This window comes from Nelumbo nucifera, chromosome 2, assembly GCF_055504915.1.
Source record: "Nelumbo nucifera cultivar China Antique chromosome 2, China Antique-T2T, whole genome shotgun sequence".
Classification (NCBI taxonomy): domain Eukaryota; kingdom Viridiplantae; phylum Streptophyta; class Magnoliopsida; order Proteales; family Nelumbonaceae; genus Nelumbo; species Nelumbo nucifera.
In genome coordinates, this window is record NC_142650.1 from 57,742,060 (window position 1) to 57,769,394 (window position 27,335).

At 35.9% G+C, this 27,335-nt stretch overlaps 1 protein-coding gene and 1 pseudogene across 2 annotated transcripts in view; one reads left to right on the top strand and one right to left on the bottom strand.

Annotated features, from left to right (window-relative positions):
* LOC104586193 (uncharacterized) overlaps positions 1–8,491 on the bottom strand; it is a 34,836-nt gene extending 26,345 nt beyond the window's left edge. For both annotated transcript variants that reach the window (XM_010243351.3, XM_088897506.1), the window contains exons 1-3: positions 8,156–8,491; positions 6,118–6,315; positions 5,847–5,969 (exon numbers count right to left, since the gene is read on the bottom strand). In XM_010243351.3, coding sequence (XP_010241653.1) covers positions 5,847–5,969; positions 6,118–6,315; positions 8,156–8,236 — 402 coding nt within the window. In that variant the 5' untranslated portion in view covers positions 8,237–8,491. The remainder of the gene's footprint in view (positions 1–5,846; positions 5,970–6,117; positions 6,316–8,155) is intronic.
* Positions 8,492–10,474: 1,983 nt separating this feature from the next.
* LOC148802249 (pectinesterase 1 pseudogene) lies at positions 10,475–10,900 on the top strand (annotated as a pseudogene).
* The last annotated feature ends 16,435 nt before the right edge of the window (positions 10,901–27,335 follow it).

The following is a 27,335-nucleotide window of genomic DNA, read 5'->3' on the forward strand; positions in this document are numbered from 1 at the left end:
GAGGCTCTCTCCAAACCTGAGTGGAAGACAACTGTGCAAGAAGAGATGGCAGCTTTGATTAAGAATCAGACATGGGACATTGTGGATTTACCAGAAGGCAAGGAGACAATTGGATGTAGATGGGTTTACACAGTAAAATATAAGGCAGATAGAAGTATAGAAAGGTACAAGGCAAGACTTGTTGCAAAAGGATACACACAAACCTATGACATTGATTACTCAGAGACCTTTGCACCAGTTGCAAAGATGACCTCTGTTCGGATATTTCTTTCTCTTGCTGCCTCATACTCTTAGCCCTTGTTTCAACTTGATGTGAAGAATGTTTTCCTAAATGGGGATTTGCAAGAGGAGGTGTATATGGATCTTCCTACTGGCTTTTATAGTGATACTGAAAAGGGAAAGGTATGCAGGCTTAAGAAGTCACTTTATGGCTTGAAACAATCTCCCAGAGCATGGTTTGACAGATTCAGAAAGGCCTTGATTGCTTTTGGCTACACTCAGACTCAATCCGATCGTACCTTGTTTGTGAAGCAAAGGGGATCTTTGGTGTCAATCCTAATTGCTTATGTGGATGATATTGTTGTCATGGGGAATGATCTAAGTGAGATTGATTGTCTGAAAAGGAATCTACATAAAGAATTTGAAATTAAGGATCTTGGAGAACTGAGACTTCTTAGGCATTGAAGTTGCAAGATCAAAACATGGAATTTTTATCTCTCAAAGGAAGTATGTCTTGGATCTTCTTCAAGAGATAGGGAAGTTTGGAACGAAGGCAATCAGTACCCCTATTGATCAGAACCATAAAATCAATGCATTAGAAGGTGAACTGGTAAAGGACATTAGGAAATATCAGAGACTTGTGGGTCGGCTGCTATACTTGTATATGACACGACTAGACATTTCCTATGCAGTAAACGTGGTAAGTCAATACATGCAAGGTCCACAAGTCTAGCATTGGGAGGCAATTGACAGGATTCTTGCTTATCTGAAGGGACACCCGGGCAGAGGCATATTGTTTACTGATCATGGACAATTGAAACTAGAGGCTTATACAGATGCAGATTGGGCAGGATGCCTTGATGATAGGAAATCTTCAGGAGTGTGCACCCTTGTTGGGGATAACCTTGTCTCGTGGAAGAGTAAGAAACAAACAGTGGTGGCTAGATCAAGTGCTGAAGCCGAATACAGGGCCATGGCACATGGAGTTTCAGAACTTCTCTGGATCCGTTCCCTATTAGAAGAAATTGGTGTACAAGCAGAAGAACCTATGATGTTATACTGTGATAACCAGGCAACAATTAACATTGCCCATAACCCAGTCCAGTATGACCGAACCAAGCACATTGAAGTGGATGACATTTTATCAGAGAAAGAGTAACTTCTGGAGAAGTTTGTCTTCCATACATTGCTTTTGATCTACAGCTCGCTGATGTTCTCACAAAAGGTGTTGCAAAGAACAAGCTAGAGCATGATCTACGCAAGTTGGGAATGTGTGACATTTACTCCCAACTTGAGGGGGAGTGTTGAGTTGGGCCTAGATGTTTTTATTCTTATTTTAAGTTATTTAGTTAGGAAGTTGTTGGGCTTTAGGCCCATTAGTTTATGTTTTTAAGTTGTGACTGTTCAGCTACATTAGTAGCCGCCCTACTAAGGGCATCCTTGTAATATCTCATCCTTTAAGTTAAGTATAAATATAATGAGGGGTTGGTAGTAGGGTTAATCTAAGAATCCTGGTTGACTTCCTACTCTTTCCTCCTCTTTTCTTCTCTATTGCTGAAATCTTTATCTTCCTCCTCTTTCTTTTCACAAGAACTTTGACTAAATCTGCAATTAGTGATTTCTACTGTTATAAATTCAAAACACTTTTAAAGTGGGCACAAAACCTTAAAAAGAGGCTAACACAAGGGAGAAAGGAAGCCCCTTTTTTCTTCAGAAACATAACCCCTTTTGATACCACCAGGTGCTGTTACCCCTTTTTTTTGAAAAACACAGGTGCTGTTACAGCACAAACAGGCCCTTCTTTGATAAACACAGGTGCTGTTACAGGGCGTACAGGTCATTCCTTGACCTATACATCAAACATAGATGCTGTTATAGCAAGTACAGGTCACTCTGACCTTCAGGTTCAGCATAAAAGCTGTTATCGCAGCACACAAAAGGTCTTCACCGACCTACAGATTTTACAGGGGTCAGTTGACCCCACAAATAAGGAAAGACAGAGGTGCTGGTCACCTCACATCCAACCAGCAAACCTAGTACAGGTTCTGCCCTGGCGCACGACCAGAAAAAAAGAGGGAAGGAGAGAGATTACTTCAGGCGTGAGAAGAAGACTTGATCTTCAATCACTCGAACAGTAGATGATGGCGGCAGATCTGGAAGTCTGGTGTGAAGGGAACAATTCACTCGATCTCTCCTTTTTAGATCTGATAGTCCAACTCTGATACCATATTATGCAGGAGAGAAGAAGAGAGGAAGAAAGAAGAAATAACAGCTTTTTAGTATATATACTAGGGCGACAACAACTAAAAAATAAAATAGGAGAATTACAATAGTACCCCTGAGGTACTATACTTAGAGAAATAACAGCTTTTAACAGAAATATTGTACCCGACTCCTATGGGATCACGTCACTCAACCGTTAGACCCATCTCCCGCGCCTCCCGCTTTGGAGTTAATCTACGCGGATTCCTTTTCCAACTGAGAAACTGCTCCTGAGCATGGTAGACAACTTCCTGAGGATCTTGGACGTGCTATGGCCGCGCCCTCCCAGAGATCTCGGACGTGTTACGGTCATAACTACCTGTGCCTATATAAAGGCGTCTCTTTCAATCAGGAGAGGTATGCGCGATTTAGCTCTCACAGCTCTCTAGCTCTCTCAAAACTCTTCGCTGACTTAAGCATCGGAGTGTCAACCCCGGGTAAAGCAACCTGGACACACTGATCTCTTTCTTTGCAGCTTAGCTAGGCGACCTACTGAGTTCGGCATCCGAGCTATCTGTCAGCAGGGAGCACCAGATCGCGCACCATCAGTCTTCAAACCGGGTAGGACCAAACCGGACACATATGGCATCCGTGAACTCTTTCCAGGTTGCCTGAGGGTAAGAATGGTGGAACCTGTTGAAATAATTTAGTTATTTGTGTTAGGGTCTGTTTGGCTAGGTAAAGAATTTTTTTTATTTTCTGTTATTTTTGTTATTGTACTCACTTACAGCAGGGGCACAAGGGTCTTTTCCCTTCTTATTTCTGCCGCCCTATATAATATAATAGAAGTTGTCGCCGCCAGTACTGTTCTATCACTCCAAACCTTTTCTTCTTCCTTTCTTCCTTCTCCTTTTCTCTCTTCTTCCCTTTTCTTCTCTACTTCCTCATATTTCAATCGGATTTATTGCCAAGAGAATCATTGGAAGCACATCATGGCCTCTCCTTCTAGGTGGATAGAGGCAATTGAAATCTTTTGGTGACCGGCTATGCCATAATATTCAAAATACAGTTCGGCCTTGTAAATCCAAGGGATCGGTTCATCACCTAAGGAGGGAAGTTGATTTTGGCCAATCGTCCGGTGTTGAGCTCCAGTCGTTGCTCTCCTTCTTGGCTTGATCCCTCTTACCTGGAGTCCTTGCTGGTGGAAGAGGAAAGCTTCTCACAATGTGTTACCATGGCTGCAAGTGTCTCCCTCGTTTCTCCGGTGAGTCTTTGCAAACTAGTCTCCAATCTTTCGAGCCAGTCTTCCATGGCTTTCGATCTTGTATTTGGCATTGTTGCTTGGCCTGAGGAATAACCAGGCTCTAATACCAAATGGTAGGAATCTACCTACTGCAGGTGTCCCTTTGAGGGAGACACAACCTCCTGAAGATTTTAAGAGAAGAAGAAAAGAGATTTTGAAGGTAATATGATATGCATTAATCCTTAGGCTAGGCCCTTTTTATAGATGGACCCGAAACGAAAAGAAACAAGGTAAAAGCGTAAAAGGAAAATGCAAATCTCCCTAACCATTCAGTGGTTACAAGGATATTCCCTGTCAAGTTAGTTACTCAGTGGTAGGAAAATATCCTCCAACGATCTCGATAATGCAAGCATGCTGATGAGGTCTTCTAGAATAGACCTGAGCTATGATGGGCCTGTAAGTGATCTGGGCCAGTGGGGCAACTTGGCTGGTACGTGGGTCGTTCTCAGGCTGGGCCCTAACAGTTTGACATTCTTGCTCCATTCCAAAATGTGGTGACTAGTTGGTTGGAGTTATCTGCTGAAAGTGGAGGTCATAGTTTCCCAGTTTACTTACCAAAAGGAAGGGAAAATGAGGAAAGGAAAGAAAAAGAAGAAAGACCCGATCTGTTGGATGAACTGAGACTGCTAACCTATAAGGTTACTATGAACAGTTCTGCCGTATGGAAAATAGCTTACAGTCTGTTTTTCCTCTTCCTAGTTGCATTGTCAATATCATATACCTTCAGGGCGTTTCTTTTATCCTTTTCCTATCTTCCCCCCTTTTCCTTTTTCTTTTCTGGATGGGGACTTTACTCTTTGAGCCTTTAATTCCCATGAAGGGATATCCTATATTCTTGTTTCCTTGTCCAACTTACCATTCAGCTAAAGATTGATATTGGGTAAGGGAATTCCAACATCACCAGTAATGATTGCTTTATGAGCATGACACACAAAAGAGGCTAACCTAATTTGATTACTTTAGGGAAAGAGCCAATATGACCTTATAGTTTCAATATGCTAATAAAGTCATTGGTAAATTAAGGGTTTTTTTTTATTTTAATTTCCAGATAGGTAAAAGAGGGTTGATATTCATTCTCCATGTTGAGGTACAATCTACAATGTTGAAAGTTAAGAATTTATCCAAATTGTCTAATATAGGAACATATTTTTCTATTTCCTATTTTATTCCTATTGTAGGTATAATAATCAAAGGCATTCGTGCTGCTAACCCATCTTGTAATAGGATATGGCCTATGCAAATTTTATAGTAATATACCTATTCTCATCCTCTAATTGATCAACCTTAGTGACACTTACTTTGATTTACAGAACATCCAGACATTATATAAATCAATGTTTAGAGAACTGGACCGGGCATAGAACCGGAGAAGGGAGAGGTTCACGGGTCAGGTTCGACCAAGGTCAAACCGAAGGTTGAACCATGATAATGTGGCATATAGATATATATACTACGGGTCACATAAATACTAATATATAATATATTTTACAACTTTTAATGTACTTAAATATGGTGGATGGATGGTAAGCTTCTTAATTTAAAAAAAAATGACTAGTGTTCAAGACTTTTAACTTGCATTTTCTTTAAAATACGTGCATAATAATGTAATGTGTACAACAAATAGTCATTAATTAGCATAAGTAAAGAGGTGGATTAGTGGTGATTAAGTAATCTATGAAAATAAGAGGTCTTTGGTTCAAATCTTATTAACAACACTTTAAAATTTCACTTATGTATGGCCTGGGTGGTTTAATGAAACCGAGACCAGTTCACCGGTTTTCCAGTTAAACCGGCTAGTCAGCCGGTTTTCAGCGGGTTTTGAGCAAGTCCAGTTTTTGGGGTGTGACCAAACTGGTCAGGGCCCCGAGTCATGGTTCAAACGGTTCAACCGGCTAGTTCGGTCCAGTTTTCTAAACATTGATCTAAATTACTTGAATTCATTGAGTTTTTCTTAATAAACCATGGTAGAAAATTACAAAACAAGAAATTTATGCATATAATAGCCAAAAAACATAAAGAAAGAAAAAGTATAAAGATAGGCTTGTAAAAAAAGAAGAAAAGAAAATGACATGAATTGTAATATGAATAGACAAAGGGGAATTTAGGTTTTGAAATAGCTCACTTGTAAAATTGTTCCATGATTGCATTTCTTCAATGGAAATGAAACAAGAACAGAAGCTCTTGAGCTTAAGTAGTTTGTTAGATTGATAACGACCTCTCCCAGAATACTAGATCTTGATGAACCCTAGAATAAGCATATTATTTAGAACTGCAAAGATTAGTAATCTTGAAAAGTAAATATTCAATGAAAACAGAAATGTTCTAGCCAATAGATTTGACCAAATACAAGTAACAATGATTAAAATTTAACAACCAATGAACAAGCATCAGACCATGGAAACAATAAGCTTAAAGAGACACTCTTCAAGCTCCTTTGAAGCATCATCTTGTGAAATCCATATAGATTCTGTCAGAGTTTCAGTCCATTGACAAGTTCCATTCCTTACTACTGCCTTACTCGTCTTGGCAGTTGTCCTTCCAGTTTCCAAAGAAACTAAAGATACCAAAATCTTGTCCCATCCTTTCGGTACCTGCATTCATATAATTATAGTCAACAAAACAATTCAACTATCAAATCCTTCATGGACCTAAGACTGCATGAAATATTGACCACACAGACGTTATGATCCATAAGAAAGATAATTTAAAGCCTAAGAGAAAAATTGATTAAACTAGGTTTGTTGTATTAATCCCGTAACTATCATTTCCTTCAGCAGCTTACAAATTTTCTCCACAAGAGTCTGTTTATTAATGTTAATTACTGTTGAATTAAGGGAATGCTCTTTCAGATTACCACTTTTCCTCACGAAGAGGAATCAACAAATAAGCATAAGATGGGTCTTACAGAGAAATTAATATATTTCCAGTCCAGAGAGCATATTTTGTGTTTCTCATAGGAACTTTTCAACTGAACCTGAGAGCATACAGTTACAGTTTCCATATCCTACTAAATATAAACTGCTGGAATTGCCCTAATCAGCCTACTTTTACTTATCTAAAGCAATGTTCAATTTTCATGTTCTATCAAAGCTGTAAATTGTTGGAGCACGAATACCGGATCATAGAAATTTGTAAAAGTGTTTTTTTTTCATGTAACTGGGCTACAGAATGGTTGGTATCCCATCCCACGAGCCTCAGGGTGGGTTTCAATCCCATGTCTCCAGTACAACCAGCAATAAACCACACTGTAAAATGTTGTAAAGTTGATTCTGATGGGCGTAAAAAATCAAAAGTAATTAAATTATTACCTGATAGAGGAATTTCATGGAGAAACAGATATAAATTTCTCTTTGTCTTGCATATTCTTTGTGAACAAGCTTAGCAGATTGATTAGACAACTAACATTAATTTTGACAGTTTGGAGACAAATAAGAAATTGTTTTCTAAATTTAAGTTCCACCATTCTTGTACTTTATCCTTCCAATATGCAACCATGTTGATTTCTCAAAACTCCATGAGTCGGATACCTTATTTGCATGTCTGGTTTAAAAACTTGTTTATTGTGTCTCATTCATGTTATATAGTTTGCATTGCAATTTAATTTCACTTTACACCGATTTTTGAGTTGGTATGTGAGCTTCTGTTCTACAGTTCTAGCATCTACTAATAAGTATTACCTACTACCTAGAGAGTTGTAGAGTAATGAGCACCTGATTAGCATCTTATTTGAATGGGACAGTAAAGGTTTCAACCTTACGAGTTTCTTTCTTGCAATTTATGAAGCTAAAATCCTTTATCTTTCCGGAAAGGGGGGGGGGGGGTAATGGGAATCTAAATAGTTCAGTATAGGTGGGATAATTAATTTGTACACAACTCTTTGAAGCTCAAGCAGGGAAACCACCTGCAAGCTGCAACTTTTGTTGGGTGTTAATCTGAGATTAGTATGCTTTTCACGGTAAATTGCACCATTTAATTCTCAAAACCGCAATTTCCTGATTGCTTCCTTTCTTTATTTTCCTTTTCTCCATTCGTTCTGGGGTTCTCATTCCTTTTCTCCATTCATGAGAAATTGGGTATTTGCTCAAATGCTGTCTATAATTCCGAACATTATCCAAAAAAAAATCTACTGACGAAATAAAAAAAGAAGTAGCGTATTTGAATGAAACAAGAAAGTTTTCAACAAGTAAACAAAAATAACGAAGAACGCGTACAGAGAAACGATCTGAAATCGGAGATGCTAAGACAAAGAAGAAAAGAAATCGCGGAAGCTGTTGACGACATGTGAAATATAGAAAGTTGGAAGAAAAGCCAAATCAAAACGAAATCTCCCACTAAAAACCTCAGTCACACAATTGCAGATCGCTAGAAACAGAGACGATGAAATTCCATAAAAGAACACCGAGGATCAGACAGAGAAGCAGAAGGAGATACCTGAAGTGCCTGAAAACTAGAAAGCCTGAAATCAACCTTCTCCCCAGGTTTGAGTGACTTGTGCCTATGCAGCTTGAACATGCTTCTCTTTCTCCTCAAATTCTACAAAATTTCAGTCCAGAAAAAGAGCAATAGCATTACTACCACCTTGTCCTTAAGAGTCCAGACTCATTGACTCATTGCTTAAGTTATTGGTTTATGTCTGTATATCTGTTTCCGTTTCCAGCTTACTTAATTCTAATAAAAATTTCTTTTTCTTGGCGTTTTTCACAGAAAGAGAGAGAGAGAGAGAGGATCTTCGGTGGAAGGAAGGAACGAAGAAATAGTTTGTAACGTAGCAGCAGTGGAAGCTTATGGCCCAGTTATAGTAGTTGGAAGGCAATTAATGGGCAAACGCGGCCGGTTTCATCATGCTCCTGCTTCCCTGTTTCCTCCTTTTTTTTTCTTCTTTTTTTGGTTTGTCGTTATTTTCGTTATTTTTTATTTGATTATAAATACCCCCTGTACTATAGGGTCATTTCGGACATAGGACCCCTCTTAACTTTCACTTTGTCACAAATACCCCTAATTCGTTAGTTACCTTAAAATCTGTTTAAAATTTTTTTAATTCTCAAATTACCCTTTTTTGTTTATTTGATTGATTTAAGATTTAATTAATTTTTTAAATATATTATTAAAGTTATCTCAATTACTATAGATACTCCAAATTTCTTATTAGATTCAATATTCAAATGAAGTGATAGAAGTTTCTTTCTAATAAATATAAATTTACGATTTAGTTTGGCTTTCATAAAGAGAAACATTAATGTAAGTGAAACGAATCAAGAATATAAAAAAGGAATTTTTTCTATGTCAATGGAATGATTCTTGATTCTTGTTATTTACTTATTTTAACTCATTTAATTTGGAGAAAATAGAAATAGTTCTGGGCAATGACAGTTTAAGATAAAATGACAACAAAATTATTTATTCATAATAAATAATTTACCGATTCTGGTTACTCGGTGTAGTTGCCATTAGACCTGTTCATGGGCCGGGCCGGGCTTTTATTGTCTATTAACAAATTTTTTTAAGGCCCGAGCCCGAGCCCGGCCCGACCATCGGGCCTACAATTTGGGCCCGAGCCCGGCCCTCATAAAAAGCCCGAAGCCCGAGCCTGGGCCTAGGCCCGAAATTTAGCCTATATTATTATTATTATTAATGTTGAAGCAGAATAAAGAGAGAGATAGATTGAAATTATAAAGAAAAGAATAAAATATATATATATATATATATTAAATTATAAATATATATTTTAATAAATATTATATTATTTATATATTTTATATATTAAAATATATATTATATATTTTATAAAATATATAATACTGAGTTGGGCCGGGCCGGGCTCGGGTCGGGCTTTTTTGACAAATCCCGAGCCCGGCCCGAAACACAATCGAGCTTACTGTGTTAAGCCCGAGGTCAGGCCCGCGGGCCTAATTATATGACCAAGCCCGCCCGGGGTGCGGGCCGGGTCGGGCCGCTACCCGACCCATGAACAGGTCTAGTTGCCATCTTTCTCCCTCCTTGAGTCATAGCGTACGGGTCGGGTTCGGATCTTGTCCTAGATACATCACCTTTTCGCGCCACCTGTGATTAATAATAAGAAAATGCATTTATACTAATTATTTCACATGTGACAAAGATAGGTCACACTGAGCGTTGGTTTGTTTGTATTGTTTTAAGGGTTTCTCGCATAAGGGCAACTTTTTTGCCTTAAATATCAATAAAAGATAATAATTTTATAAAATAATAAAAATAGGATAACTTTTTATGAAAAATATCAAGGAAGGGCAATGATACTGTTCATCGCCTTCCTCTTCCTTTGCCTGTGTGATTATTTTTAATCGGTGATGTTCCACGGAAGCTTCTCAACAATATTAATCCAGACACCACAGTTAAAGAGTCTAGCCAATCATTCCATTTCTCCTCCTCTTTGTTTCTCTACTTCCCATCTTTCTTCTCCTGGTTCTCTCCTTCTCTCAAGACTGAAGACTGAAGCACCATGTTCTATCTCAAAACCATAACTAAAGTGCTGCTGCTGCCTCTTCTCTTAACCCTCTCAACCCTTTTACTAATACTACTCTCCTCAGTAAATCCGATCAAAAAGGAACCAAAGTCCATCAAAATCCCACCATTGCACCTTCACAAACATCTTCAGATCGCCCATTCGGATGCCAGTCCGCTACAGTCCAGCACACAGTCAATGAAGTCAGTACATCTGCTTCTAACTGCACTGGCATCCGAATGAAGCGCAGAACACTCGACCCGCTTCAAGAGATGGCTCTGGATGACTGTCTCGAGCTTTTAGACGAGACTGTTGCTGATCTTAAAAGCGCTCTGTCCGGTCTGTCACCGAAAAACTCACCTTCGAGGCACTATAATGACTTGGGAACTCTGTTAAGTGCTGCAATGACGAATCAATGCACCTGTCTTGATGGATTCGCTCACAGTAAGGGCAACGTAAGAGAAGAGATCAAGCAAGGCTTGTACAACATAAGCCACTCGGTCAGTAATTCTCTCGCCATGCTTAAGAAGATCTCAAAGTCGAACAGAAGCTCCAAGGCTAAGGTGTTCCCAGAGTATGGCAGAATGGTAGGTGGGTTCCCGAGATGGGTGTCGCCTAGAGATAGAAAGCTTCTGCAAGCATCGACCAACACGACGAAGTTTGATTTGGTGGTGGCTTGCGCTTCTTGGAACCGATGATCTACAGGCGACGAAGTTTGAATTGGTGGTGGCTTGCGCTTCTTGGAACCGATGATCTAAGGAAGACGATGAACAGTATTATTGTCTTTCTTTGATATTTTTCAAAAAAATTATCTTATTTTAATTATTTTATAAAATATTATCTTTTATTGATATTTAGGGCAAAAAGTTCCCTTTATCTGCTAGAATTCCTTGTTTCTACCGGTGACGCTGGACTCTCCTCTACGTGGATAAGACCACTTTTAATGAGTGACTATTAATAACAATAACAATAATAAGAAAAAACTAAATAATAACTACCTTTTCAACTAACAACTGATCACATTCACACAGTGCTTTGATGAGAAGGCTTAAGGGTTAAGGGTTAAGGAGTAGGACCCACCAACATGTGTTGGAGCATCTGGCAGCAATCCTTCACTTTTGTAAATATAGAAGGAGAAAGATAAGTAGTTGGGCTTGGAATAGCCCTGTTAACTGTAAACCCCTGATCCGCAGATGTGAAATCGGACGGCTAAGATGCTCCGCTTGGCCCACTAATCTGGCATCCACCTGGTGGACCCTCACATCTCATCCTCAGTTCCTCATAGAATTCTTACTTGGTGACACAGCAAAGCAATGTAAAGCAAAAGGTCTTCTGTCAGTCTGTGAGTCAGCAAAGGACTCAGAAGAGAATCCAATCAGATCCACGATAGTCCAATAGTCCTCCTCGCTGTCAATCAGACCATCTTTTCTTGTTTCTTTTTCTCGTCAAAAAACAATGTCTCAGAGACTCAGAGACTCAGACTCAGCTGCGACCGACTTCACGTGATCCCCTTCGATGTATAGCCCCTTTAACCCCTGTTATTTACCAAACAAACCTGCCTTCCGTTCCGTACCCGTAATGGTTGGGTTTTCTTTTCCGTGGACACAGTTAGCATGTGGCGTAGCGCGTGACCGACTAACCGACGACGGGTACTTAACGACAACGAATTTGAACTTTGAAGGATGAACTTCTAGAACTAAGGACAAAAAGCCCTAAGACGTCAGATCTCATTGTGGGACCGCGTCAAATGAACGGCATTTCATATTCAAAGATTGTCTGACTTTTCTTTATTATTACTGTCTCCACCCTCCTGCGAAAAAATAACCCCTCACAGGCAGTCAGAGCCTCACAGGTAGGTTTTTGATCGGGTCGGATTCGAATCGGATTCAACTAATTACCTTAATTAAATTTTAATAGAATACAATGTTTTTAAAAACTGACGAAGCCCAACTGTTTTTGCCCTTTAGGTCATGGGTGATTGGTTCGGCCATCTAGGTTGAATGGGTTAGATCATGCCATTAGCATATATAGATATTATAATATATAAATAGATATTTTATTAATAAAAAATATATAACTCTTTTTTAGATGTAATATATATAAATAATGGGGTTTTGCAAAAATAATGGGATAAGGTGCCTTTCGATCCTTTGGATGCATCAATTTTGAAAAATTATTCAAAATCGAAAAAAAAATACCCAAATTGTCAAATTGAATATACAACTTATGACCTACTGACTAAATCAAATGGATCAACAATTGAACTGCTCAGATAGAACAGTTTTTTATCAAATGGCGGATTTCATGCAAACCGAATCAAAAATATTGATAAAATGATGAAAAATAGTTCAACCAGCCGGATCAATGGCAAAGGCACACAGTACGTGAATAGTATCGGCTGTAGTGTGTTCAGTGATCACGATGTAGGCCAGGGTTTTTCTGGTCAGAAGATCCGAATTCGAATTACCCGGACCTCAAGCAGGTGATATGTCCTTGTTTGGGAATAAATGACCATACACGGATATGCTATTTCAGTTGACCAATCAGGTATCTTTCAATGGATGTAATAGCATTTGCTATGGACCACGGTACAGAACATCGAACATCCATTTTCCTGACAACCAGACATTTATTTTTTATTTTTACTCCCCCTACTTTGGGGTGGAAGGTGGAGGGTTGCTGAGAATAAGGCTACGATCCGGGTTTCGGATCGGATCCATCCACATTTGGATTTTATCTGATTATAAAAAAAAATTGTGAATCCGAATCCAATATAACGTTTGATTGGATTTGGACGAGTTGGATGGATTCTATTAAGATTTTATTGGGTTTTTGGAAATTTTAAAACAAAGAAAGAACATATAATTATAAAAAAAAAAACAAAATTAATATAAAAAAACAATTTTATATAATTATATAAAAAGTTGAAATGGCTGGATCACATGCATAGAAGAGCATTTATAACATATGTGGGACCTGTAACAAGTTAAAGTGGTTGAAAAGGTTAGGGGCAATTAAAAGTAGGGGTGTCAATTGGAGTGGATTTGGTCTAATCCGGTCCAGTCCAATGTGAGTCCATTACAAATGGACATGGTCCAATTCAGTCCAATGAATATTTTGGATCATTTTGGACTGGTCTAGAGACTGTTCAATTTGTTCAAATTCCTGTTAATTTAGATTGGTTTCAATTTAAACCTAGTCTATTGACACCTATGTTTTTGTCTTTTATCAATAGATTAGATATTGGCTCAATCCAATATAAATTCATTATGGATGGATCAGGTCCAATCCAATATGTTATATTGGTCCTTCCAATCCGTCCAAATTCAATATCTTATTGGTCCATCCAATCCGTCCAAATGGATTTTGATTTGAATGAAGTCCAACCCAAAAACTGGTCCTTTGACACCCCTAACTAAAAGGGGTATCAGTTGTAGTAAGAAATGATTTAAACACTCACACAATTTAATAATGAATATAATACTAAACATAATGGAAAGGCGAAATAATGTTCATATAACCGGCCCTATATAATTTAAGGTATTGGATTTTGGGAGTCCACTATAAGAATGCAGTCCAGCTGAATTTTTGTATGTTTTGACTTGGTTTAATTAAAATATTATTATGTTCGAGTTTATCTCGAAATCTAGAAAATGAATATATTTTTTATATTATATATGTATGATATTATATATATATATATATAACTCAAGTTTAAATAATTAATCAAATTTCCCTCAAAATTTATATTCAATTTGAATTGAACTTAAATCGAGTCTAATAGAATTGAAGGCCGAACTATTTAATTGGAGCTTGGTTCGACTGCAGTATAAAATAGAGAGTAGTTGCCTGAGCCCGAAGTATAAGTCATTTCCAATCAACCCACCTCGCTTATTTATGGGTTGAATATAAAGGTTCAACTAACTGGGTATGACAGTGAATATGTGAAGTGGTAGAGTAAAACATACCTTGACCCGACCCTATCAGATCGGGTACACATAAAGGCTGGTCTGCACTAAACCTGATTGGTTGGCATAATGACGTTGAAAATTTGTATATTCTTGATACAGATCCGGGTTGGGTCCCACAATCCTATTCTGATTAACCGGGTTATGCCAGGTTTACGTTAGGGCTGACTTCCGGTTGCGTTCGGTTGGTTCGGATCATCCGAATCACAAACTGTTGAATCGCTACTTCAACCTCCCAGACCTGAACAGAAAGTTACAAGTGAAGTTGATGGTGCCTTACACCATAGATTTCGTTTTAGGTACTTTTTTTTTGTAGGTCCGGGCCGGCCGGTCTGGTATTTGGGGGGTAAGTTATTAAATATTTTAGTCTAGATTTATAGATATAGTGGGCCGGGCTGAAAATGATAACACCTGTAAATTGCAAACCTCTTTCATCATAAACCCATTAAGACTGATTAGAATTTACCAATGAAATGGGCTTCCTTCAACAGTCATCAGAGTTGCAGGAAGAATAATCAATAATAGAGGGATATTTATTTGCCAATCAATTTCAGTTTGAAGCCGATGGTTGTGTCTGAACTATATAGCTTGATAGCGAAGGATGATATTAGCAAGGCCAAGAGAATGGATGTCGGCAGGGGCTAGGATATAGAGCATTTATGAGGGCACAACATAGGGCACTAGGAGGTTGGAATTAGACATGTTTACGTGTTGGGCTTTTTTTCTTTATTGATAGAAAATATTTAGGCCTGAGCTTGAGTCTATAGATTTGAATTTTTATCTAAGCCTAAAAAATATTGGACCGAATTGGTCCAACGGCTACTTGGCCCATGAACAGATTTAACTGGAATTAAGATGTAGTGGTGTTCTTCAAAATTCAAAAAACTGAAAAACAGAAGTAAATTGAAGAAAACAAATTGAAGGATCTAGTTGACTAATTGATTCAGTTCAGTTTGGGTTAACTTACAAGAAAAATTGGTGGTTATATATAAGAGTGTCAATTGGACTGGATTTGGTCCTGTCCAATCTGGTCTAATGTGATTTGTATTACAAATGGACCAGGTCTAATCTAATTTGATGAATACTTTGGACCATTTTGGATCGATCTAATTCAATATCTGGACTGTTCAATCTGCTCAAATTAGTTTTAATTTAGATTGGTTCCAACCGAAACCTAGTCCATTGACACCTGCATTCTTATCTTCTATCAATAGACCAGGTATTGGCCATACCTCACAAATACAAATAGGCTGTTTTCAAGACTTGAACACTGCTATATATATATATATATATATATATATATATATATATATATATATATATATATATATATATATATATATATATAAATTAAATCAGTCATAAAAAATCAAAATGATCAACGAATTAACTAGCGGTTTTGATCCAAAGTATTGCAAAAGCTGAAGGATTGGTTCGATTTCAAAATTATACCCACGGTTTGGTTAACCGAATCATGAATACCCCTATTAAGATGTTTCAACAAACCACTCAAGTGTAGTGTTTTACTAAAACCAATGTCAAAGAAAATGTGCAGAAACAAATGAAGTTTGATCTTCTTAACAAGGAATTTGAGCCAAGCATTTGCAATTGATGTTGATCATGCAGGTTTTTAATTGGGTAACGTGGAATTGATGGTCCATGGACCATGGAATGAGTAGGAAAGCTCAACCTCCCAGAAAATGGAGATGTTACAAATGAAGTTGATGGTGGCAACCTGGTCTCTCTTCTTGTTTGTTTCTTCTAATTATTTAACCAACAAATTCAATGGCATTAAATTGATTCCCTTTCCTCATCCCTCTGCTGTTGAAGTTTGGTTTCTGCTTCCAAACAGTACAGAGAGAGATACATAAATGTCGGTCTTAATTATAAAGTTGGATGGATTAATCTCAGCCGTTTGTCCTGCATTGTTTAACTCTAATTAAGCAAATAAATAGCGTGGGATACGTTGTTTTATTGCGATATTGAAACAATTTTATGAATCACAATGTACTTTGTACTAGACGTCAAAAAGCTAATAAGTGTTTGCTTCAGCTGGGTTCAAATCGGGTCAAACTTTTGCAAAAAGCAGGTTCTTCGCGTCAAACCTGGTTCAACTTGCAAAGATCCAAATCTTGCTTGAGTTAAACCCAAAACACCCCATTAAATTCCCATTTCTCTCTTATTAAATGTCTCTTAAACCCATTTGACCTTCTAATAATTTTTTTTCGGTATTGCATCAATCTATATATTTATATATCTATTTATATACATAGCAAGACAGTCTATATCATGGTTTCTGAACCGTCATTGACCCACACAGTCAGACCATTTGGCCCGGGAATCATCCAGGCAACCGGTTCTGTTTTACCCCAAACCCTATTCTTAGCCAAAAACCATTGAATTGGTCAACAAATTGTTGACCCGAGCAGTCAAACTGTCGATCTATTCGACCCATTCAATGATTTTTGGCTGTTTTTAAAATTTAATTGTTATTTATTTATTTATTTTGTCAAAATGGGTCATCCATTTTAACCGGTTGGTTAAACCGTCAATCCAAAAATCGATGGCTAGAACGGTTCCGATTCCGATTCTGGGTCATTTTTAAAACATTGGTCTATATCACAATGTCTCTCCTTGCTCCATTACCACTACCCTCCATTTTCCTTGACTCGCTCTCCTCTCCACTTCCCACCACTCCTAAACCGCCATGTAATCACCCCCACTCTCTTCCCACTCCCAACCTGGTTCCTCATTAACTCTCTCCTTTCCTCTTCTCAGCCTCTCTCCCAACAGCCTATGTTGTTGAGAGAATTTCTGGAAATGTCACATTACCATGAGAATGGGTAAATTAATAATTACATCTTAATCTATTTTGACTAAAAAACAAAGCATGAGTGTGAATAGATGAACTGCCCAGAACATGCCCAACCCAGAAACTGTCTCAGCAGCCTATGCTGTTGGGCCCCAATGGCCAAAGTTAACCCCACTCCCCTCCTCTTTACTAGAGTCCTTGTCCATTATGCCTCTTAAGGAAGTTGATCTTCTCCATGGTTTTCAAAACCGGACCAGACTGGACAGTAGGATCGGAAAAACTAGAAACCGGTCATTCTGTTTTTCCCCAAAACTAGATTTTTCCCAAAAACTATTGATTTTGGTCAGCAAACCGCTGACCTGGGTGGTTAACTGTTCGAATGGTTTTGACCATTTTTATTTTATTTTTATTTTTTTATCAATACGGACCAACCGTTCAAACCCAAACAATCAGACCGTTCGACCCAAGAACCAGACCCCTAACCAGTTCGTTCTCCGGATCTGTTTTAAAAACATTGATCTTCTCATAGGAGAGAGAAAGAGATTACACTTCAACCATCCCAATTCCCATCTCCAAATTTTTTCAACTTTAGGAATTAAATTATCCCTAGAAATTAGAAAACAGTTTTGTAAGGCTGCCGAAAAAATAAAATATCTATTTTAGGAAATGGAGTCATATGGATTATTTGCATTGATCTATTTTCGTTTTCTTTAAAATATCTATTAATTTATGCTAAGTTGATAATGTTAACCAATAATTATAAACATATGTTTATGTGCTCTGTGTCGTCTATAAATTTGTTTGTCTTTTGCAATGGCACTCTTAATGTAGATGAGGCGGTGAAGAACATTGTTGAAGGAGGTGTTGAGCCTTCTCCAATGGCAACACATGGATTATTAGGAATATCGAGCAGTTCGTTGCTATTCTCGATGCTAGGTGTATGTTTTATTTGATTTTCCCTTCATTTGCAGTTGTTCATGCATGCCACTGTGGTTGCTTTTCAAATATATCTAATTGCGCCTCATACAAGACGCAAGCTTATTCGTCAAGCCAGGTAGGAGCTTTTCCTTTCTTCTATTTAATGGTCCACTTTTGCTTTAACTTCTCTGGTCCTTATTCATTCAGAACGTTCTTACAATTCCTTTTACCTTTGTTTATTGTCGTTGTTAATCTACCATAGTTTCCATCCCATAAACAACCGATGAATATTTATTTTAGAGAACAACTATTTTGTTGTTGTCTCCTTCATTTATAAAGCGTGACTCTTCCTTTCGCAGAGATTGTTCCTGATGCAAATTAGGTCATGTAAGTGGCTAAAACTCTCTATTTTTTTTTTTTATCGGTCTCGATTCAGTTTTTTAAACTATATCAGGCTGGTGTATGCCATTGTAAAGAGGTAAGTATTTTTAAGTAGTTGTATGTTATTTGTATTTGATTCAAAGCTTTTGGTTGTACAGGCATTAGAAGTCCTTAACTATCAATAAAAAATTAAGAATTCCATATTGACAAAATGGTTCAGCACAGTTGAACCAAGAATTTTTAGATGTTTTCATTAAGGTGGTTGCAACAATGTTGGATGCCTTCATGAGTTAAGTTACTTATTTTGGGTTTCATTTAGACTACAACGGAAACGTAGAAGACTTCAAAGGTTTTTATCGGACCCGCATAGTGGACCCATTTAACACATCCTTTGTCATATGGCAATAATGAATTATAAATTGGCATGAATGAAACTAGGTCCAAATATCTGGCTAATACCCAACCCTAAACGACCTTAATTACTACTAACATTTATTTATTTATTTATTATTTGCTTAGTGGGGCTACAGAATGGGGGTAGCCTATCCACACCCTAAACTCATAACAGTAATTTTTTAGAATTTTATGATTTTAAAATTAATAATAAAACTTTTTTATTTTACTAATTTAAATATCTGATAGGAAACTTTTTTATTCATTATCAATTAATAAAATTAATCAACTTTTGGATTTTCTCATGCATCACACGGGATACTACTAGTACATATATAGCAAGACGGTTCACATCACCATGCCTCTCCTTTCTCCATTACCCCCACCCTGCATTCTCCTTGACTCTCTCTCTCCTTTCCCCTTCCCACCACTCATATTAAGCTAAATCAGCGCCCTCTATCTTCATTTCCTAATTAGCTAGCTCAATATATTTTACCTAAAACCTCTCTCTATAACTCACGCTTATCACCTTCTTTACCCAAATAACTACTCTCCTAATTAACTTAATTCATCTCTCTCTCTCTCCTAAGCAAATTCCTATCCTATTGAAACGTCTCTTAATAAAAACACTCCTAAAACCTCTCCTTATTCCTAAAATATTGTTCATAACCAACTTTTTTATACTCTTAACTAATCCCCCACCCCCACCTCCCCCCCCCGATGCACTCTCTCTCTCTCTCTATATATATTCGATCCATTTAACTAAAGTGATGTGGTTTATTGGATCGGATATGGTTTGGTTTTCATTAATCTGACCCAGTTACAACCCATTTACATTGTTTATAATTAACTAATACCAAAATAAATTAATTAATTTTGTGATTAATTAAAAATTCTCAAACAATATTACTATTTTTAATAATTAATAATTTTCTTTAGTAATACCTTGGGGATTAATTACTAATATTGTCGACAATTTACAAATAGTTTACCAAAATTAATTAATTATTTTTAGGATTAACTGAAAATTGCCAAAATTTACTTAAAATCTATTATTTATATCCATGATTTATTAAAAAATTCCCAAAATTTAATACCAAATTACTATTTTCAGTAATTAATATTAGTGATATATTAATAATTCATTATTAATTAATTAGTGATACGTTACCAACAAATTAATTAATTACCAATAATAATTAATTATTTTATTAATATCAAATTTTAAAATTAATAATTGTTTCATTAATAATTAATTTGATTATTAAATTAACTATTATTATTGTTAATAATAGTAATATTTTTATAAATTAAGAATTATAAAATTTACTAATTCATAATTGAGAATTATAAATTTACTAATATTTTTAAATATTAATTATAAAATTTAAATATAAGTATTAACTATTTTGTGAATAATTAAAAAATACTATAAAATATTACTATTCTTAGTAATTAATATTACTATTAGTAACTATAAATTAAAATTAGTGCTATTAATTACTAGGGGGACCCTATGATGCATGAGTTTTGTTAGAAGAATTTGAGGCAAAAGGAACTAGAGGTGTACCTTGGGTTGTGTGGGCCTAACTCGAACTCAAACTAATTCAACTCAAGCTTTTGCACAAGTTGGGCTTGAGTTATTGAACTTCAATCTGGGTTTAGGCCAAAAAACTTAAGGCTAACCTAAACTCAAGTTGGGCTTGGGTTGAGGTCTCAGGTAGTTTAAACTTGACCTAACCTAATTTTATCAATATGTTCTACATGTAAATTAGGCTATAAAGCTCAATACACCCAAGCCCAAGTCTAGCCTAAGATGTTAGGTTAAGCTCGGGTTGGGCCTAAGTTGGTAAACTCAGGCTTGGGTTTGTAAATTATCAACCTAGCCCAACCTCTGCAAAATCTTCGGTTGAATTGGGTCAGGCTTGGATAAGACCTACACCCCTAGCTCCTTTTGCCTCAAGTTCTTTTAACAAAGCCCATACATTACACGGGTCCCCACTAATATTACATATTATAAGGGGATTAAGGGGCAGAGATTGAGTAGAGTGCACGTGAGATCCATTGGCCTTACCATAGAAATCCTACAGTTAAGCGGATTTGATCATGTGCCTCCTATTTAAAGGGATACCAACTTACCATTCGGCTATTGAATTGAGGTGTATATTGAATAGGTTACGTCTGATTTAGGGAGACAATCCAGGCCAACCTTAAGAGATGGCCCTAGGCCCAAACCCAGTTGAGGTTAAAGCCCAAGTTTGCCAAACTAACCCACACAACTCGGGATGGGCTCAGGTGAGTTTAGTTGGGCCTGGGCAGGTTGTCCAAATCTGAAAGTTTTCTCGCTCATTTTTGCACATTTATTTATTTATTTATTTTTGTTTTGGTTTTACAGTAAAATTGGATACCACTCCAATTCCAAACCTAAAGTAAAACTATCTAAAAGGAAGGGTATTTCTCTTTTCTTTGGCTTTTTGTTTATTTTTATACAGGTTTAGTTTGGAAAGAGTACAAAAACAAATATGTATAATATAAATATATATAAAATAATACAAAATACAAAGTTTTTACACCCTACATATTTGTATTTATTCTCCTTCCAAACTGAGCCACAAGGTTTGAGCTAAAACCAAAACAAATCAAGATGGTTGTGAACAGGTTTAGTTGTTTTCTCGCATCACATTCACTCCACGCGTAGGGGGAGGGTTTTGTTTCTAAAAGATTGTTATGAAAACTATTAAGGGTATTTTTGAAACAAAAAAACTTGGGACTCATTCCTTTTCACATTTTCACTCATTTCAAGAGATCATATTACCATAACCACACGAAAATACTAATAGTTCCTAGCGAAAGATTCATTAAATAAAGCAGATGAAAAAAAAAAATCAAATGCAATCTATAAGGAATATTTTAATAATATATAAACTAGAGAATAGGTTTTAGTAAATATTTGAAGCTATGGCTTAGTGCATGAAAGAATTTGCATTAGCGCCCCACAGCCCATCCCGAACATCTCCCCATAACAATTATGGGAGATGTTTCCAATGCACACTGATATGTCAACGCTTGTGGGGTGCCAATACGATCTCGGCATGAAAGTAGATGACCCAATTGTTTATATTAATAAGACTCCATTTGTTTAGTGGTAAATAAGAGGGGGAAAGTTGGTCAATGGGTATTTTTTTTTCATTGACCAGCTTTAAAATATTCTTTTTGCATTTATTAATTGGCCCGACAATAAAATCAGCTCCGCTTTCCTTAGTAAAACTTACTCATCTCCCAGTAGAGGTGTAAACCAGGATGCATCGCTTGCGGCCTAGCACGGCATGGCCTGATGGTCATGGGTTGTGCCACGGCCTAGCACGGCCCGCACTGTTGTGTTGTGCTAGCCCGTAGGCTTGCAAGCCGGGCCGACATGACCTGCAGGCTAGCATGGCCCAGCCCGACCCGTAGGCCCACATCGGGCCAAGCACAGTCAGCCCGAAAAACTAGCCGTTGAGACCCCCCAATGGCTAATTTCAATTTTTTGGGTTTTTTTTATAGAAATACCCCCCCAATAGCTATAAACAGTTATATGGGGGTATATATGTATTTTGGCTTTAGGGGGAGATAAAATGACAATAATGCCCCCCAATAATTATATAACAAACAACTTAGGGGGTATTTAGGTAAAGTGATATAGGACTTTATAATGACCAAATACCTCTCCCAACAATTAAAAAAACGATTAGTTTTTAGGGTATTTTGGGGAATTAAATTATTTTTAATTCCTATAAATAGCCTTATCATCCACCATTCTCATCACCAATTCTCATACTCTCTTATAATCTCTCAAATCTCAATCTCTTCATACATCATGCATAATCATACTCTCACATATACTCTCATGCTCTCTCTACTCTCCAATTCTCAACTTGATTCATGTTTTAATAAGAAGAAGGCTTGCTCGGGTATCTCAAATTAGAAATTTGGGAGACTTTGAGGATTGAACTGTTGAAATCAAGTTGAGATTCTGAACCGGAAATCCGGGTAAGTGCAATTAAATTAATTTTTATTTTTTATAATTAAAAAAAAAGGTTGGCTCTCCTTTCACTCTTCACACCAATTCTCCAACATGGTTAATGTTGACGATGTCGATGTTCAGTTGCAATATGATAGTGTTAGTGTCGATATGGATGCTACTGATATTGTCGACGTTCCCACCCCTAGTACTACTACTAGAGGTAGGGAAAAGAAAAAGGAGAACACTAGGTTGATTAGCCCGGTTTGGACAATGTTTAAAATAGAGAAGGTTAAGGGGAAGGGAAAGAGAGTTGTTTGTCAAAAATGTAGGAATGACTTTAGCTACAGTAGTAGTGGTGGTACTGGCCACTTGAGCAAACATTTGGGATGCCATATGATAAAAGAAGAAGAAGGGAAAAAACATCACAATCACAAATAAGAAGCGAGATTTTTGATACTTTAAAATATTCCCAAGAAAAAATGAGGCAAGAGTTAGCAAAATATATTATGCTTACTGAACATCCATTTTTATTAGTTGAAGATACTAAACTTGAAAAATTTTTATGTAGATCTGTAAATCCACAATTAAAAAAAATTATAGAAATACTATTAGAATAGATGCTTTAAAAATTTTTTATTCATATAAACAAAATTTAATTTCTATGTTATCAAATCTTAATTCTAAAATAGCAATTACTTCTGATATTTGGACATCTAGATTTATAAGTTATTGTATTACTGGTCATTTTATTGATGAAAAATGGTTTTTACATAAAAGAAATTTAAGTTTTACCAAAGGTGTAAATCAGGTCGTGCCGTTCGCGGCCCGATACGACATGACGAGATGCGGGTCATGCCAGGCTTGGCATGATGGTTTGGGCCATGCTAAGCCTGGGGTTCCAAGTCCACGGGCCGATACAGCACGGCCCGTGGACCCGTAGAGGGCTACGCTCAGCCCGTCTGATGAACTAGCCGTTGGGGGGGTCCCCAATGGCTAGTTTCAGCTTTTTGGGGTGTTTTTTATAGAAATACCCCCCAACAGCTATATAATAACTATATAGGGGGTATTTAGGTATTTTGGTTTTGGGGGGAGAAAGAATGACACAAATGCCCCCAACAACTATATAACAACTAGTTTGGGGGTATTTTGGGTAAAGTGATAAATAAATACAATGACCAAAATACCCCTCCTAACAACTAAAAAAATGGCTAGTTTTTAGGATATTTTGGAAAATTGAATTATTTTCAATTCCTATAAATAGCCCTATCCTCCACCATTCTTATCACACCAATTCAACAATTCTCTTAATCTCTTCTCTACTTCTCATACTCTCTCAAGTTTCAATTTCTCATACATTCTCTGATTCTCCAATTCTCAACTTTATTAAAGTTTCAACAAGAAGAAGGCTTGCTCAATAGCTCAAGTATCTCAACTCTAAAGTTAGCAATTTGGGAGGCTTGGACTCTTGGAGTTGAAAGGCTTCAACCGTTGAAATCAAGTTGGGATTCCGAAACGACAATCCGGGTAAGTGTAATTAAATTAATTTTTATTTTTTAGAATTAAAAAAAAATGATCTGCTCCTCCCAAAACCAATTCTCCAACATGTTCAATGTCAACGATATTTAATCGTAGCATGGTAGTATTAGCACGGATATGGATGCTATTGATATTGATGGAACTTCCACCCCTAGTACTGATATTAGGGGAAAGAAAAACAAGACCACTAAGTTGATTAGCCCAGTCTAGAAAATATTTAAAATATAGGAAGTTCAGGGAAAGGAAAAAAGAGTTGTTTGCCAAAAATGTAGGAAAGACTTTAGCTATTGTAGAAAGGGTGGTACTGGCCATTTTGATAGACATTTGCTTACCCATGAGAAAGAAGAAGAAGAAGAAGAAGAAGGGAGAGAAATAACACAAACATAAATTGAGCCAGGGGGGTTGGTACTTTTAAATATTCTTAAGAAAAGATGAGGCAAGAATTAGCAAAATACACTGTACATGTTGAACAACCATTTTTGTTACTTGAAGATACTAAAATTGAAAAATAGTTACGTAATTTTGTAAATCCACAATATAAAAAAGTTTCTAGGAATACTATTATATCATATGCTTTAAAAATTTGTATTCATATAAACAAAATTTAATTTATATGTTATCAAATCTTAATTCTAAAGTTGTAATTACTTCTGATATTTGGACTTCTAAATTTAACACAAGTTATATTTGTGTTATCAGTCATTTTATTGATGGAAATTGGCTTTTAAATAAAAGAATTTTAAGTTTTATTAGGCTTGAATGGCCACATATTGGCCTAACTATTGCTGCAAGTATTTTTAATATTTTACATGCTTATGGAATTGACAATAAATTATTTTCTATTAGTTTTGATAATGCTAGTAATAATGATTCAACAATAAATATTTTAAAATCTCAATTAAAACCATGTATAAATGGTAACTTATTTAATATCAAATGTGCATGTCACATTTTAAATTTACGTATTTAGGATGCTTCAAATATTATTTCTACTCATATTTCTAAAATTAGAAATTGTATTATATATATTAAAATTTCTGGAGCAAGAAAATAAGAATTTAAATATTTATGTCAAAATTATGGTTTAAAATATAAACATTTTATATTAGATGTTAAACATAGATGGAATTCTACCTATGCTATTAGAATGTTATATTAGAAAGTTGTTTTTCTCACAAACAAATTCTTAGTGACTTTTATAATGCAAAAATGCCTATTGATATTATATTTGAGGAAGATTGGGAAATGGCAATTTGTATAAGAGATTTTTTAAAACATTTTTATGATGCAACTAATGAATTATCGGGTATTTATTATCCAACTAGTTATAATTTAGTTTATCAATTAATGATGATTAGTTATTGTTTTGCAAAATATAGAAAGAATCCACAATTTAAAAGTATTGTTGAAATAATGGAAAATAAATTTAAAAATATTGGGAGAACATTTCTTCTCTTTATTGCTTAATTGCAATATTAGATCCTAGGATTAGGAAAGATGGTTTAGATATTTTACTTGAAACATATTGTGAAAATATGAATACTAAAATTAAAAATAAAAAAGAAGAAATCAATAGTTTATTATCTGAAATGTATAGTTTATGTGAATTTGAAGTAACAAGGAATAATAAAAATTCTACAACTTGTACAACTGCATCTTCCACTTCTGAACTTGAGTATAGTAGTGAAAGAGAAAAACTTTTTTATTTAATAATAAGTAGAAATCCACTGCCTCAACAACAAGTTCATTTACTGAACTTAATTTTTATTTACAAGCAAATTTTTCTACTTTAGGTGATTCTTCTTTCACTTCGGAGGGAACAAATAATTTTGATAATTTAGCTTGGTAGAGTGAACATGCAAAAAATTATCCAGTTCTTGCTGCCATGGAACGTGATCTACAAACCCCTTTGGTGTCTATAGTTCCACCGGAGTCTTGTTTTAGTGTAGGTATTAGGGTGTTGGACAACAAGAGAAGTTGTATGAATGATGAAAGTCTAGGGATGTGCATCTGCTTTAAAGATTGACTGGATGTTGAAGATAGATTACAAGACAAAAGAGGGCATGGCACTACACCTAATGTTTCACCTGAAGCAAATGATCAAAATCAAGAACAATAGGAGAAAATGATGAAGTCAATATTTTTTGTATAGCATTTTTTTCAAATTATTGTAAAAATTGTTTTTAATTTTATTTAATTTATTTGATATTTTTTAATAACAATTTTTATTTTCAATTTGTAACTATATTGTATTTTTTTTATATTTTATTAATTTATTCCATTTTCTAATTTTCATATTTCATTCATCCAACCATTGTATGCTTTTTATCATTCAAATTTAAATGAAATAAAATTCCTATTTTTCTTCCAATTTGTTATTCACTTTGAGTCTTTGTCTCTTTGACTTCTTATTTGGTTAAGTATTTTTTTTTTCATTTCTTTGTTAGATTTCTTATTTTTCAAATAGTTCTCAAAGGAAAGTTAAATATTTTAGTTTTACTTAGCAAATAAATAAAAAAAATAAAAAATGTCAAAAAAAACAAAAAAAAGTTTGGCCCGGTTCGGCCTGTGGCCTAGGTTGATATGACCCAGGCCCACGGCACGTCCTGCAGCCCGCTCAACCCAGACCCATGGCACGGTATAGAACGAAACGGGTCCGCACGGGCTTGGGTCATGGGCTGTGTAGGGCTGACCCCCCAAATTATCCTTGGGGAGGGCGGCACAGCCCGCAGACCGGCACAACCCGTTTTACACTTCTAAGTTTTACTAAGCTTGAATAGCCACATATTGGCCCAATTAATGCTACAAGTATTTTAAATACTTTAAGGATTTACAAAATTGAAAATAAACTTTTTCTATTAGTTTTGATAATGCTAATAATAATGATTCGGCAATAAATATTTTAAAATCTCAATTAAAACCATGTTTAGATGGTAAATTATTTCATATTAGATATGCATGTCACATCTTAAATTTATGTATTCAAGATGCTTTAAATATTATTTCTCATCATATTTCTAAAATTAGAAATTGTATAATATATATTAAAAGTTCTGGAGCAAGAAAACAATAATTTAAATATTTATGTCAAAATTATGGTTTAAAATATAAACATTTGGTAT